This window comes from Globicephala melas, chromosome 1 (assembly GCF_963455315.2).
Source record: "Globicephala melas chromosome 1, mGloMel1.2, whole genome shotgun sequence".
Taxonomy (NCBI): Eukaryota; Metazoa; Chordata; class Mammalia; order Artiodactyla; family Delphinidae; genus Globicephala; species Globicephala melas.
In genome coordinates, this window is record NC_083314.1 from 75062486 (window position 1) to 75077337 (window position 14852).

Consider the following 14852-nt stretch of genomic DNA (forward strand, 5'->3'; position numbering starts at 1 on the left):
CTGGGCCTCTCTGGTTTCCTGCCCCAACACTGCCCCACTGTGGGCAGGTGGCCTGGTCCACCAGGGAGTGTGCTCCCTGGGGAAGGCAGTGGAGTGGCAAGAGCAGAGTGAGGGGAGCCTGTGAGCCAGCCCCAGTCACTGGTGTGGCACCGCTGCCTTCCTCATTGAGAATTGACCTTGACCTTCAGAGCCCATCTGTCTGGGTCATCCCCTCCTGCCACCTTCCAGCTAGAAATCGCCTTCTCCTACCTCTGGACTCACCCAAGGGCAGTCCATTCCTTCTTCCAGAGCTCCTCCTCTCACATCCATCCTAGTGTAATTGTCCCTCTGTCAGGGGGCCATCCCAGTCTGAGCGGTCCTCTAACCCTCCCAGCTCTGGTCTCCTAAAGCTCTGCCTGATGGCCCTGTGTACCCATCTCTCCTTTCCTCCCCGCCACCTCTCCCCACTTTGTGTCCGAGGAGTATGTCCTGTCTCACAGCCTCTGAGGAAGGACTGTGTTCCTCTGACTGGGGGCTCCCATAGAGCAGGTGGCCTCATGTGTCCTCTTTCTCCCCAGGCCTGGTCCTGTGTCCTGAGGTCCAGGATCTTCTTGAAGGTTGTGAACTGCCTGACCTCCCGTCTAGCTTGCTGCTCCCAGAGGACATGGCACTTCGCAACCTGCCTCCCCTCCGGGCTGCCCACAGACGCTTTAACTTCGACACGGATCGGCTCTTGCTCAGCACCTCAGAGGAGGTGGGGATATCATTTCTCACGCCACAAGCTCTGTTGTTCATCAGACTCAGTAGCAAAGCAGGGGTTCAGGGCTGGAGGGGACGGGCAGGCACCCCTTCCATCCAGACAGGGAGCATGTCCCTGGGGCTGCAGCTGTGAGTCCTTTTTCACTCGGTGAACCATTTGGACTTCCTTTCCTCCTTGGCAGGATGTCCTTCCACAGGTTTGCTGTTGGTAGTGTCTCCCTTTGTAGAACAAGCCTCCTTCCCCTTTCTCCGCTTTTTGGAGAGGACCAAACAAGTAAATTATTAGGGCTTTGAAATCTCTGTTGGTCTCTTTTCTTTTCTGAGCCCAGCCTCCTCTAAGCTGACCAGCAAACAGAAAGTTGGAGCTGGAAGGGCATGTGCTACCCATTTAGTCCAGTGATTTTCACCCTTGAATCTGTGTCACCACATGGGCCGTCTTGGGGCAGCAAAGGGAAGCCAAGTGGACAGGCGTCCCAGCCCCCGTCCCCAACACACACACACACCACCCCCACCCCCTCGTTGGTTCCTCCTTCTCCAGCTTGGCTTGATAGTCTGTTTTATATTTTAGCATTCTAGATAAGATTTTTGTTTGATGGGGAAAGAAGGGTTTTGCTGGCCAAAAACATAAGTTGGAAATGGTGATCTAGTTTGTCCTTTCATTTTACACGTTAGGATCTGAGACCCAGAGAAAGATGGCATAAGAACCCAGGTCTCATCACTCCCAGCCCATGCCCTTGTCTCTTTCTTCTCAGCCCTGAGTCCTGCTTCTCTAGTCCTTCTGGGAGTCTCCTCGCCCTACTTGCCCACTCCTTTTCCGTTAGCTAGAGGCCCTGGGCCTCGGCGCTCCTCTTTTCCACCCCATAGACCACAGGCCTTACGAGGGAGCCCGTGTTGCTGAGTTGGTTGGACTGGCAGGGACGGCGGAGGGGAGGAGCGGGGGCCAGCGGGCCTGGAGGGCCCTGCTCAGCCGGGCCGCCTCCTATGTCTCCTCACAGACGGTCGTGCGCATCTGCTGCATCCGCAGCTTTGGCCACTTCGTTGCCCGCCTGCAAGGCAGCATCCTGCAGTTCAACCCAGAGGTTGGCATCTTCGTCAGCATCGCCCAGTCTGAGCAGGAGAGCCTGCTGCAGCAGGCCCAGGCCCAGTTCCGAATGGTGAGTCAGGCCTCCCCTCCCTGTCTGCTCTGCTCCCATGGGCTCACTGAGAAACCCAGGGTCAGAGGCTTAGACACACTGGTGGCCCTCGACTGAAGAACCTGGTCATTGGGGCCGGGGAGACTGAGCCTGGGGAGGGAACTGAGGGCTGATAGGGAGTGAGAGTTGCTTTGAGCAGGGGCAGCCTGGCACCGGCCTGTATGTAGACTGACTGGGGATTGAGGGCCATCTCTGTCAGCTCCTAGTCTGAATTGAGCAAGTCACTTAACCTTGCTAAGTCTGTTTCCTCATCGGTTACACAGGAATAGTTGAATCAGCTTTATGGGGTTGCTGTGACTGTGCAATGATAGAGAATGGCAGGCACTTTGCACTTTGCATTATGGAGTGTGTGCTGTGGAGTACGTGTGCTCAGCAAAATGCTCCTTTCCCTTTCCTTTTCGAGGGATGAAGACTGAGGAATGGAGGGATCCTGGCATCAGACACCATGCAGGAACCCTTCCATCCCACAGAAGCCTCAAAGAGTAGGAGGTGGCCTGTGTTACCTCTTTTCCAGTCAGTCATTCATTCCACAGATATTTACTGAGAATCTGCTCTATGCCAGACCCGTCAGTATCCTAGGCATGAGGGTTACAGCAGCAAACAAGACAGGCCTTTCTCTTGTGAGGCTAATACTTCGTGAGCAACACTGTGGGTTCTTTAGTGGGGCCTGCACAACCCTGGGCGTGTTGTCCTCCCCAAGCTAAGTGGCACCAGTACATTTGGGGGGGTGGTGTCTGGCACGGGAAGCACGGCCCACGTGTCTTGGCAAGCCCAGGGGTTCTTCTTCATCTCAAGCCAGTCTCCTCCCCCATGTTCTTCCTTTCCCCAGCCGCAGGCTCCCCGACCTATGAGCACCCCCTTCCTGCGGATGGGAAGGGGCACAGTCTCCCCAGAAACCCCCCTCCTTGCTGCCTTAAAAGCAAGCACGTTTTGTTAAAAACTAACCTTTTGTGTTAAGGCTTTCATTGCTGTTGCATAGGGGGAAACACAGGGGGTTACAAAAATAATTACGGGGAAGTCACACAGCTTCAAAAAATGTTAGAGTGTTTGCAGGCATTTCCTCTGGCCTAAACCTCCCGAAGACTCCTCCTGGGGGCACGGAATACTTGAAAGCCCCTCTGGTGTGGTGCTAGACACCACAGGCCACGGTGGACTCAGGCCACACTGCCTGCTGGGACTGCCTCCTGCTCTGCCTGAGTCACGTTTCCACCCCAAGGGGTTTATCCCCTGGCAGCAGCAGCGTGGTCCTTGTCATATTGCCTTCTCCCATCATTTACCGAGAGTTTTCCATGTGCAAAGCTGCTTTGCATGTGACATCTCATTTAACTCTGTAACAGCCCTGTGAGGTGGGTGCTTGCAGCCTCATTTCATAGACAAGGAGGCTCAGAATGACAAAGGAGGAGGTATCAGTGGCAGAGCCAGGGCTCTGGAATTGGAAAGACCAGGCTCTTGTCCTTGTTCTAAGCTGCTGTGGGAGCTTAGCTTCTCTGCAAGCCAGGCGGGGCGCTGCTCCTACTCTCTGGGCTCTAGTGTCTGCCTGGTTTAGGGACCCCTCTTTCCCGATGGGTCTGGTCTTCTGCCTCCCTTCTTTGCTTTCTCTACCAGAGTTTCTCGAAGGGGACACTCCACAGGCGGGTAAGAGGTGGACACTTCATAACCATAGTATAATTATCAAAACTAAGAAGTTAGGATTGGTACAATCCTGTTAACTACAGACTTTATTCAGATTTCACTAGTTTTCCTGTAAATGTCTATTTTCTTTTCCAGAATCCCACATTACATTTGATTGTTTTAATGTCTCCTCAGTCTTTCCATGTCCTTTTTTTTTTTTTAATATTTATTTATTTATTTGGTTGCACTGAATCTTAGTTGAGTCAGGCGAGCTCCTTAGTTGTGGGATGCGTGTGGGATCTAGTTCCCTGACCAGGGATCGAACCCATGCCCCCTGCATTGGGAGCCCAGAGTCTTAACCACCACGTCACCGGGGAAGTCCCTTTCCTTGTCTTTTATAATCTTGGCAGTCCTAAGGAGTATTGTGCAGTTGTTTTGTAGAATGCCCCTCACTTGGCTTTGTCTGGTGTCTTCTTAGGATGAGGATGAGATTATACATTCCAGATTAATATTTTAAAGCATCACTCTGATGATGCCAGTTTGCCAAAGAGCCTTCAGTGGCTCCCCATGTCTTTCAGAATAAGTCCCCATCTTTAGACCGTACTAAGGAATTTGGACTTCATCTAGAAGACAAAGGAAAACCATCACAGGACTTTTAGTCAGGGCCATGGTGGACAGCAGATGGTTTTTGAAAGATTGCCTTGGTTGCAGGCAGAGAAAATGAGTTGGGCTGGAGGCAGAGACCAAAAAGAAGGTGGTTATAATAGTCAAGGTGGGAGGTACTGGCTTAGACTGGGGTTGCATGTTGAAGATGGAGGGATGCAGAGGGATGTGAATGATTTTTTAGGAGGTACAGTTGACAGGACTGGGAGGCTGATAGCTTCTGGGGCTGAAAGAGAGGGAAAAGTCAAAGCTAGCTAAGCTTTCTGGCTTGGCAGATGGTGGTTTACTTAGCAAGCTGGGGTACACTAGAGGATGAGAAGCATGTTCTGAGAAACAGGTTGGGCTGTCAAGTAGGCATTTGGGTATGTACGTCTGGAACTCAGGAGTGGTCAGGTCTGGGCTGAAGCTGCAGCTTTTGGAAGAAGTTGGCAAGTGGATGATGATAGAAAGTGAAGGGGTGCATGGATGGTATCCCCTGGGAGGGAGGACAGATTGAGAGGAGCAGAGGTGGAACCCTGAGACACAGACAGGTGCCATCCCCTCCCTCTCTCCCTGGGAGGCGTGAGCTTCTGTGGGCTGCTAATGAAGTGTGTTCAGATTACACAGGAGGGATATTTTTTCTCCCACACCTCCCTTCCCCTCACTTATCAGGAGTGATAGAGAGCTGACTTTATATGAGGCCGTACCTATTTCAGACCCCAGGAATCCCTTTTGGTCTTCTTGATCACTGGAGAAAGGAATATTCATTCCCCCAGCTTCTTGTCCCAAGCTTAGCACCTGGTATTTTCCCCTTGTAGGCACAGGAGGAAGCTCGGCGGAACAGGCTAATGAGAGACATGGCCCAGCTACGACTTCAGGTAAGAAGTTGGGGCCCCGCGCTCCTTCTGCTCTTGATCTGGTTATTGCCTGAAGCCCCCTGGCACGTCCTCAGCCCTCCAGCTTCAGCCCCTGTTCTGCCCGCTGTGGCTCTCTACCTTGCCCTGGCTACCCTCCCAGCCTCCTAGACTGCCTTCCAGCTGCTGACTTGTCACTGAGCTTTTGTGGTCCCTTCTGCCTTCACTTCTGTCTCTTTTCCTTCTCTTTCTCTTCCTCTTTCCTTTACCACTTGTTTCTGTCTACTTTTCCTATGAGGCCATTCGTCGAAGGGGTCCCTTGTTCCCATTGGCAGCAGGAGGAGCCCCATAAGAGCCACCTTGAGTACCATTCTTCCCCTGCCCAGGCTGCACGCAGCTCCACCCACTCTGCCTTCTCTCAACAGCTCGAGGTCTCTCAGCTGGAAGGGAGCCTGCAGCAGCCCAAGGCCCAGTCAGCAATGTCTCCCTACCTCGTCCCCGACACCCAAGCCCTTTGCCACCACCTCCCTGTCATCCGCCAGCTGGCCACCAGTGGCCGCTTCATTGTCATCATCCCAAGGACAGGTGAGTATATTGGAGAGGTGGGAGCAGAGAGTGTGGCTAAAAGAGAATCTGTCTTTGGGATTGAGAGACCCTTACTTGGGGCCCAGTTTACACACAGTGGCCTTGGTCAAGTCCTGCCGCCTCTCTGAACTTCAGTCATTTCATCTGCGAAGTGGGCATGACAATCCCTGTTAAACCCTGACTCACAAGATGGTTGGGAGAAACAGATGAGAAAATCTAAGTGAAAGCAGTTGGTAAGTTGCCAACATACATTGTTGGCAGAAGGTCAGTCTTTGAAAGAACTTCAGGATTCCTGTAGGAGCTACGGCCCCTTTTCCTGCAGTGTGTCCTGGAGTGAGTGCAGATGCTTCTGCAGAGCCCCATGTCACGACAGCCTGAGCTCATCTGTTTTGTCGTTCCCCCACCCCCCATCTTGCCCACCAGTGATCGATGGCCTGGATTTGCTGAAGAAGGAACACCCCGGGGCCCGGGATGGGATCCGATACCTGGAGGCAGAGTTTAAAAAAGGGAACAGGTGAGTGCAGGCCTGGCTGGACCTCTGCTGAGCACAGACAACAAATGCGTGTGTTCCTCGTGTAAGACACGTGGCCCCTGGTCACAGTTGGCTCACTGCCTGGGGAGGGAAGCCGAAGACATAATTAGAAGTCAGGGTCTTAGGTGCTGAAATAGACAGCGATTGGAGGAGCTAGGAGCCCTGTTGGGGAACAGTGACCTGCTGTCCATCTACCTCTGGGGCAAACATGAGATCACTGTGACCGGGGAGAGGGGAACAAGCCCCCACCTCCAACCTATGGACTCCTTTGCAGGAGGTTCTCCTGCTTTAGGTGATCAGGTTGACCAAGGTGGGAGTGCCTTCATCGGGGCTGCCCAGGGGCTTCCCATGGGGCTGAGGGGACAGATGGCAGTGTATAGGTGCTCAGCCCAGCACAGGCCCTTCCTTCTGGCCTTTGGGGCCAGAAAAGGACTAGACACTGGGTGTAGGGAAGAGGGAGAAAGCTCCCTGCTCTCTGCTGGCTGGCCCACCCCTCCTCTGCATTTGCCCTTGCCTGGTCAGAAAGCTGCACAAAGCCTGCTTGTTTGGACCTTGTCTCCAGAAGCACTGACTTGAAAAGCACCTGCTGCTTCTCCCCTCCCAGCTCCTCCCCAGGGAGGAACCAAAGAATTGATGTTATCAGGAGGAAAAGCAAGCTGGGCTCAGCAGCTAGGAAGCCACTTCAGAATGACTCCAAACAGACCTGTGATGTGGGAGACGTGCCCCCCCCGATAAAACTGGGTCCCCTGCGCCACAATGGCCTGCTTTGTATGAGGTGCCCTCCCTCTCCCCTGCCCCCAACCTTCACTCTCTCGTCTCCTTTGCAGGTACATTCGCTGCCAGAAAGAGGTGGGGAAGAGCTTTGAGCGGCATAAGCTGAAGAGGCAGGATGCAGATGCCTGGTAAAATTTCAGCCCCCACCCCTAGAACCTCAGATAGGCTGCCTACCTTGCTCCTCTGTGGGCACTCCCCAGGACAGAGGGACGAGGCCGGAGAATTCCGTAACAGGCAGCAGGACCAGCGCGGGGCCAGGCTTATTCTGCCGGAGGCCTCCTGCAGGTCTCACCTTAGATGGAGTGAGAAGTTGCTCCAGCATCTGAGCCCCCGTGGCCCTGAGATCCTTGGGCTCAGCTTCCTCACTCATTGAACCTTTGCCCAGTCCCTGTAGCATGTCCTCTGGGGCCAGCTTCCAGGACCCTCTCCTCTGGGCTGCCTGGTTTCTCTCGCTCTCTCCTGGTGCCCTCCTCACCCCCAGCTTCCCCTGTGCCCTGGAGATCTGGTGTTCAGGCTGTGCTAATGCTGGGGCTTGGCCCGCCTTCCCCCTGCTCCCACCAGGACGCTCTATAAGATCCTGGACAGCTGCAAACAGCTGACTCTGGCCCAGGGGGCAGGTGAGGAGGACCCGAGTGGCATGGTGACCATCATCACAGGCCTTCCACTGGACAACCCCAGCACGCTCTCAGGCCCTATGCAGGTGGGTCATGGGGTGATGTTTGGCAGAGTGTGGAATGGGGAGGAGGTACCGGTGTCGACTCCCTCAGACCAGACAGCTGCCCTTTTCCTCTTCCATCACCCCTTCCCCAGCCCCTCAACGACTTGTCCCAGAGTTTGGGAGGTCAGACCCTCCTCCATTTGTCCTCCCCCCAATTCTACAGGCAGCCTTGCAGGCCGCTGCACATGCCAGTGTGGACATCAAGAATGTTCTGGACTTCTACAAGCAGTGGAAGGAGATTGGTTGAGACCGACCCCCAGGCCCTGCAGCGGGGCTGACTCCAGATCTCTCCTGCCCTCCCTGGCAGCCAGGACCACCACCTGTAGTCACCCCACCACACGCAGACTCACGCACGCACACAGGAAGGAAGCCCAGCTGCACACAGGCTGCAGGGAGGGCCCAGGAGCCAGCTGGGAGGGCGGGGTCCCCCTGTTGCCAAGACGACGTCAGGAAAGCAAGGAAAGTGCTTGGAGCAGGAGAGGCCTGTTGGCCCCTAGCCAGCCTTCCTGCCTCAGCCCCCCTGCTTTCCCCAGGGGCAGGTGGCAGGCACGGGTGTCTGCATTTCGTTGGAGTGGTTCCTGGACCTCTTGAGGGGAAGGGACAGCAGAAGGGGCCCTTCTTCCTCACCCAAGACGCAGGGTGGTTGGTGCCAGGAGTTTGGGCCCTCTGGGCCTGGGGGTAGAGTTGGGTAACACCAGGTGTCTGGGTGGTTCTCTGCAGACCCTTCCTCTCCTTGAGGACCACCCATCCCCCTCTCATCTCCCTTTGCAGGGGCTGGGCAGCTCTGGAGCCTTGGGGACTCTTAAGGAAGAGGGGCCTGGAGCTGCCTGCGCCAGTAGCAGGGCGGGGCTTAGATCCCCTCCTCCTGCTGCAGGGGATGCACACCCATTGCCCCACTTCTGTTTTCTGTCTCCCTTCGTCTAGCTTCCAGGGCAGGGAGCAGGCCCACGACGGCTGCAGGCAGTCTGGCCTATATGCCAATGAGGGCTTCTGTGCCTGCCAGCCCCATGGTCACTGCGCTTTGTGCTCTGGGCTGCTGTGCTGGGACAGAGTGGGATGCCAGTAAGAGGAGAGAGGGGTGAAGTTTGAGGCCACAACCCCCCTTACTACCTAGGGAGGGGCCTGTGTTCGGATGGACAGCAGAAAGGAGAGGCTCTTGAAGCTGCCCGGCCAGGGACCCTCTGCCCTGATGGGCTTCCCTACTTTTGTCCTTCCCCGGGACTAAAGGCCTGGAGGAGCTGAGCATGGGGCTAGCTTCTGGAGTGTTGAGGTGAATGTGAGAGCGGAGATCACGAATAGCTCAGGGCAGTGAGTGGAGCAGCAAGAGTGGGGCTGAGTGTGGGAGGCTTTGGCCAGGATTGCCTCGGCCCCTCCCGCTCGGGCTGCACATACAGCTCGGGCTGGGGGTTGAGGGTCGGGGATCTCAGCTCTGCTGTTCCCCACCCCAGAGCACTAGCCTAGCTTCCCAGACTGTTCTCGGAGGAGAACTGGCTGCCTGCCTCCTTCCTCTAAGACAGCAAGTCTGGGACAACCTGGGGGGAGTGGGATCACCCCCACTTCCAGTCCCTGGCAGAGGCTGAGACTAAAGCATCACTTAATAAAGACCCCCAGAAGCCCACTCCTTGTCTCCTGGTGCCTTTCTGTACAGTTTTATTGGGACATTGGAGATTACATACTGAAATGGCAGTTTGGAAAGGTTTCTTTGAGGTGGCCCAGTTGAAGCAAGTAACCAGCAGCTGGAGCACAAACTCCAGAGACGGTTTTGATAGATGTGAAGTTCATTGAACTGAGCTGCTGCCTTCACAAGGGTGATAGGTGAAAACAATATACAGATGATCCTGAAGAATATGTGGTTTTAGGGCGCTGACCCCTATGCAAGCAAAAATCTGCACTTGATTTTACAGTCCGCCCTCTGTATCTGCAGTTCCACATCCATGATTCAACCCACTGGGGACCGTGTAGTACTGAGTACATATTTAGTGAAAGAAAGCTGCATATAAACGCAGTTCAAACCTATGTTCAAGGGTCAACTATTTTGAAGGCTACGTTGCTCCCTGGGGGTGGTTTGCGGTTTTCAGCTGGGTCCTCTGAATCAGGGAGAAACTTCCTCAGTGGAGAGGTGAGGGTGAACCTTGAAACCAGCCTCTGAGTATTCAACCCCATCCCTCCGCAAGCACTGACACCTCAAGTGTGTCTGGGGAGTGGAGAAGCTTGGTGAACCCCTCGAGGTTGAACCAACATTTACCAAATGCATTTGCTCTGGATTCTGCCCAGCACCAGGCGCTGAGAGGCAGCGAAGCACAGTGAGAAGAGGTTTTGGAGAATTCATATTCAGGGTTTGGATTCCTCTGCCCAGCTTGAGGCAGAGCCACTCTCAGCTCCTGGGAGAGCCTGGAACCCTGGAGCCGTGGGGCAGCCTGGTCTGAGGGGGGCGCTCTGCACCACCCTGGCTGCATCCTGGCTAGGGCCCTGGCCTCTTCCGGCCAGTCTGCTCTCAGTGGGGTGGGGTCAAGCTGAAGGGGCTGGCTGTGCGCTGGAGCCCGAGTGAGCTGCCTGCTAATGGGGCTGGGCCACCCCGCACGGCGCTCTGGAGGCTGGACAAGGCTGGGATTGTTCTCTGGCTCCCCTTTGTCTCCCACTCCCCGCCCAGGCCTGGCCCGCCTGCCCGCCACTCTCTTCTCCCTCCCATTGGCCCGGCTGGCAAGAGCCAGGGACTCCACCCGTGGAGCCCGGGGCCTGCCGACCCACCGGCTTAGGAGCGCCCATCAAACTCTGGGTAAGGAAGCTCACCTGGGGCCAAGACGCCCGTTCTGGGGAACTAGAGGCCACTCGCCTGCTCCGGCCGGCCCCTCCCCCATTTCCATGGCTCCAGCACAAACTACTTCAGAGACCTCTGAACCCCAGTGCTGAGGGAAGGGACCCTGAGGGGAGCTAGACGCCAGCATCTTCCTGGTCCACCCCTCCCCCAGGCAGCTTGGGCCGCACTCAGGATAGGTCAGAATACCCCCATCCCACTTCCGGGAGGGGTCATCTATCTTAGTTTCTTTTTGTTTTTTGGCTGCGCCCCGAGGCTTGTGGTAGTGGGATCTTAGCTCCCCGACCCGGGATCAAACCCAGACCCTCGGCAGTGAAAGCACAGAGTCCTAACCACTGGACCGCCAGGGAATTCCCGGGGTCATCTATCAAATCTCAGCCAGGGTGCAGGGACTAGGGACCAGGTCGGCCTTGTGCCCAGCAGGGTCCCCAGCACCCAGCTCAAGGGCAGAGGGCCCCCAAAATGTTGAAAGACAGGAACAGAGGCTTGGGGTTCAGGCTGGCGGTGTGAGGGCCCAGAGTGTGTGCGGAGCAAACATGCACACAGAGAGTAGGCAAAGCGATGACAGGAAGAGGCACGGGGCGGGGCTGGAAAGTTTTGGCCTGGAGAGGTGGGAGGAGTGTCCTGTTCTCCCTCCTCCTGGGGCAGCTCCACCCGCCCTGGTGGCCCAGCCCATCCACTTGTGCCAAGGAATGTGCCTGGGAGAGGCAGCCTGGGAGGCGGGCGGGCGGGGCAGCAAAGCTGCGGCCACCCGGAGGCAGCACACAGGTCTGAGGCTGAGGGGCCGGGGCTCAGGTGGGGCAGGGACCCCAAATGCCCCCCCCCGGGGCACACGTGTAGTCTTCAGAGAAGAGCCAGGCATCCCCCTAATTCCTTGTCCCACCGGTAGGCATCTGGCCTCTCCAAGAATTCTCCCTGAGCACCCTAAGTTTTCTGTGCTCAGCCCAGGCACTGTGAGCCAAGGAGCTTTCTGGTGCTGGCGATGGCGGTGGTGGTGTGTGCTTAGGCGCTCTCTGTGCTGGCCTCCGTAAGTCAGGGTTCTTCTGAGACAAAAACTGGGGGTTGGGGACCTGGCTCCAGGGTCCAGGGTTACTGAGGCAGCCTTCTGGCTGAGGAGGACCCTCCACTCCTTGCTGAGTCGAGGCTGACCAGCCCCTCTCAATGGGGGAACTAAATAGCCCCAGGCTAGGCTGGGGAGGGGTTGGGGTTATGACCACTGGGGAAGCTGGGCCAGCCTCCCCTGGCCTGAAGGAAGCAGCTTGGTGGCCAGCTACCACCCGCATGCATGCCCGGGTACACAGCCTACCCTGGGACTCAGTGACCAGGTTCAGCCTGGACCTGGGCGAAAAGGGACCTGTGGATGGGGGCAGATACCTAATTTCCCCCCCCCCCGCCCTTTGTCTCTAGGTCAACGTGGAGGTGCCGGGCCACCATGCTCAGTCTCAAGCTGCCCCAACTCCTTCGCGTCCACCAGGTCCCCAGGGTGAGGGAGTCACCAACTCCTACTTCTCAGGGGACTGGCTGGGGCAAAGTTTCTTCTCTTTTTGCAAGTGCAGAAGTCCCTGCTCTAGGCTAACTCTTATCCCTGCCATTTCAGTGTGGGACTCTTCTGCTCTCTAAGGAACAGGCTTGTGACCTGCTCCCTAGAGCCCAGAACACTCTTTTATCCAGAGTCGGCTTCCTCAGAGCACCCTGTGTCCATCCTATCTTGTCCCCTTACTCTGCCTCTTCTGTTTCTCACCTGCTCTCTGGGTACTGGAAACTGTGGTGAGATGGGGTTGGATTTAGTTTGACTTTGGGGCCATTGTGATCTCCAGCCCATTCCCTTCCACCCTGCTTCCAGAGAAAGGGTGGGACACAGTGGAGTCCCTTGGAGAGAAAGGGTGGGACACAGTGACTCCTCTCCTCCCTTGCCCCCCACAACCCCAGGTGTTCTGGGAAGATGGTATCATGTCTGGCTACCGCCGCCCCACCAGCTCGGCCTTGGACTGTGTCCTCAGCTCCTTCCAGATGACCAACGAGACCGTCAACATCTGGACTCACTTCCTGCCCACTTGGTGAGGGAGGCTCTGTCCCAGGCTTGGGCCTCGAGCTCAAGGGGGTACTCAGGCGGACCGGGACCGTCCGGGCCCGCGGGCTGCACTGGGAGTCGCTGGGGGTCCGGTGGCCTGAGCACGTGCCTGCCGCAGGTACTTCCTGTGGCGCCTCCTGGCGCTGGCGGGAGGCCAGGGCTTCCGGTCGGAGCCCTACCACTGGCCGCTGCTCGTCTTCCTGCTGCCCGCCTGCCTCTACCCGTTTGCGTCGTGCTGCGCGCACACCTTCAGCTCCATGTCACCCCGCGCGCGTCACATCTGCTACTTCCTGGACTACGGCGCGCTCAGCCTCTACAGCCTGGGTGAGCCCCGCGGCGGAGGCTGGGGCGGTGGGCAGGGGGGCGGGGGCGTTCCGGGGCGGGGCGGGGGTGTGGCGTGGGGTCTCCGGGGCGGGGCCTCAGCTCCCCTCCCCCCTCCCCCCCGCCAGGCTGCGCCTTCCCCTATGCCGCCTACTCCATGCCGGCCTCCTGGCTGCACAGCCGCCTGCACCAGCTATTTGTGCCCGCCGCCGCACTCAATTCTTTCCTGTGCACCGGCCTCTCCTGCTACTCCCGGTGGGTTCTCGGCCAGTGGTGAAGGGGAAGGCGGAGGGACAGGACAGAGCACCCACAAACACCTGGACACCCAGGACCACTGGGGTGTGCCTGCGTTTCACTGCTCTTGAACAACATTGGTAACAATGGGACCGTTTATTGAGGACTTACTGTGCCCAGACCCTGTGCACCAGCACCATCCCTGCGCTGTCTCTAACTCTCACAAGCCACCTAAGAGGCAGGTGTCTATCCCCGTCTAACAGCTGTTGTCACTCACAGAGGAGTCATGTGGCCTAAGGGCTTTCATAGCCACTAAGCTACACTGACATTCCATCTTGGCCAAAGGTCCCCTGCCCTCCTCTGACCCCCACCCCAGCATAAGGATGGTGACCAGCCTTTCACTCCCGCCTCCCAGGTTCCCAGAGCTAGAAAGCCCTGCGCTCAGTAAGATCCTCCGCACGGCTGCCTTCACCTATCCCTTTCTGTTCGACAACCTCCCGCTCTTCTATCGGGTAAGGCTCCTGCTTTCCTGTCCTGACCCTCACAGTGCCCACTCCCAGCCCTGCCCCCTCGATCCCTGACTCAGCCCTGCTGCCCACCCTCCTAGCCCAGCACCCAGTCCAGCTGTGCCCTCCCCCTCCTCATCCTCACCAGATCCCAGACACATGATGTCCACCCCCAAAGCCCCTCCCCGTCAACCCTGCTTTTCCTTTGCCAGCTCGGACTGTGCTGGGGCAGGGGCCACAGCTGTGGGCAGGAGGCACTGAGCACCAGCCACGGCTACCACCTCTTCTGCGCGTTGCTCACTGGCTTCCTGTTTGCTTCCCACCTGCCTGAGCGGCTGGCACCAGGACGCTTTGATTACATCGGTGAGAGCAGACCTGGCCTGGCCCAGGAGGGGATGGGGAGACAGCTCCCCAGAGCACAGAGTGAACTGAGTAAAGGAGAGTATTCCTGGCAGGGCCCTCAGGGTCCAGGCCCAGGCCCAGCCCCAGTCCTCAGATAACAACAAAACCAGCAGCCTGTAGGCCAGGGGCTCTGTGCACAGCAGCTCACTCACTCTTGCCAATAACTCTGGGAATTGGGTTTCTTATTCCCAGTTTTAGGGGAGTAGCAGGCCCAGAGGATGTGGTGCTCACCATGGGTCACAGGATGAGTTGGGGCAGCCCTGGGGATGGGGTATGTGCCCTCACACGCCCATCCTCCCCACAGGCCACAGCCACCAGCTATTCCACATCTGTGCAGTGCTGGGCACACACTTCCAGCTGGAGGCGGTGCTGGCTGATATGGGATCTCGCCGAGCCTGGCTGGCCATGCAGGAACCGCCGCTGGGCCTGGCGGGCACAGTGGCCACACTGGGCTTGGCAGTGGCTGGGAACCTGCTCATCATTGCTGCTTTCACAGCTTCCCTATTTCAGGCTCCCAGTACGTGCCCCCTGTTGCAGGGTGGCCCGCTGGAGAGGAATACAAAGGCCAAACTACAGTGAGGCCCCAGCTCTGAGCCTGCCCTGGAGGGAAGCAGAGGCCAGGTGCCCCCCCCCGCCCCCGCCCCGTGCTGGGGAGGAGCCCAGACCCAGGCCTGATAAGACAGGGGCACTTCTGAGCCTGGAACCAAGAGGAGTGGCTGAGGAGAGAGTGCGGAGATCAGAAGGCAGAGGAGAGGAGAGGGGCTGGGAGGCTGGTAGAGAGTAGGAGGGTCAGGGAGGGTGCTCTTGATGGGGCTGGGGGAAGTGCTGAGGGTCTGAGAGGGGAGGTGCGTGTGTC

At 57.3% G+C, this 14852-nt stretch overlaps 2 protein-coding genes across 8 annotated transcripts in view; both read left to right on the top strand.

Moving 5' to 3' along the window:
• Positions 1-10026, top strand: part of SMG5 (SMG5 nonsense mediated mRNA decay factor) — a 30258-nt gene extending 20232 nt beyond the window's left edge. For all 5 annotated transcript variants that reach the window (XM_030842266.3, XM_030842265.3, XM_060298063.2 and 2 more), the window contains 8 exons: positions 558-733; positions 1734-1892; positions 5003-5062; positions 5464-5623; positions 6047-6137; positions 6983-7057; positions 7491-7629; positions 7811-10026. In XM_030842266.3, the coding sequence (XP_030698126.1) occupies positions 558-733; positions 1734-1892; positions 5003-5062; positions 5464-5623; positions 6047-6137; positions 6983-7057; positions 7491-7629; positions 7811-7894 (944 nt within the window). In that variant the 3' untranslated portion in view covers positions 7895-10026. The remainder of the gene's footprint in view (positions 1-557; positions 734-1733; positions 1893-5002; positions 5063-5463; positions 5624-6046; positions 6138-6982; positions 7058-7490; positions 7630-7810) is intronic.
• A 149-nt stretch (positions 10027-10175) lies between these two features.
• Positions 10176-14723, top strand: PAQR6 (progestin and adipoQ receptor family member 6). Of its 3 annotated transcripts, XM_030842272.3 has the most exons (8): positions 11187-11489; positions 11870-11945; positions 12392-12519; positions 12652-12857; positions 12983-13109; positions 13504-13600; positions 13807-13957; positions 14301-14723. In XM_030842272.3, exons 2-8 carry the CDS (start codon positions 11895-11897, stop codon positions 14573-14575), a joined length of 1035 nt encoding a protein of 344 aa, XP_030698132.1. In that variant the 5' UTR covers positions 11187-11489; positions 11870-11894; the 3' UTR covers positions 14576-14723. The 3 variants fall into 3 exon arrangements, 2 of the variants coding, with proteins under 2 accessions (XP_060154078.1, XP_030698132.1); XM_060298095.2 differs by lacking the exons at positions 11187-11489; positions 11870-11945; positions 12983-13109 and adding an exon at positions 10176-10423; XR_009563703.2 differs by lacking the exons at positions 12983-13109; positions 14301-14723 and having other exon boundaries at positions 10484-11489; positions 13807-13947.
• The last annotated feature ends 129 nt before the right edge of the window (positions 14724-14852 follow it).

Coding starts and splice junctions, on each gene's coding strand:
- PAQR6 (XM_060298095.2), top strand. CDS start 10,207: ATGGGGCTGGGCCACCCCGCACGGCGCTCTGGAGGCTGGACAAGGCTG. Junction 12,520..12,651: donor ACTCACTTCCTGCCCACTTG/GTGAGGGAGGCT, acceptor TGCCTGCCGCAG/GTACTTCCTGTGGCGCCTCC. Junction 12,858..13,503: donor GCTCAGCCTCTACAGCCTGG/GTGAGCCCCGCG, acceptor CCCGCCTCCCAG/GTTCCCAGAGCTAGAAAGCC.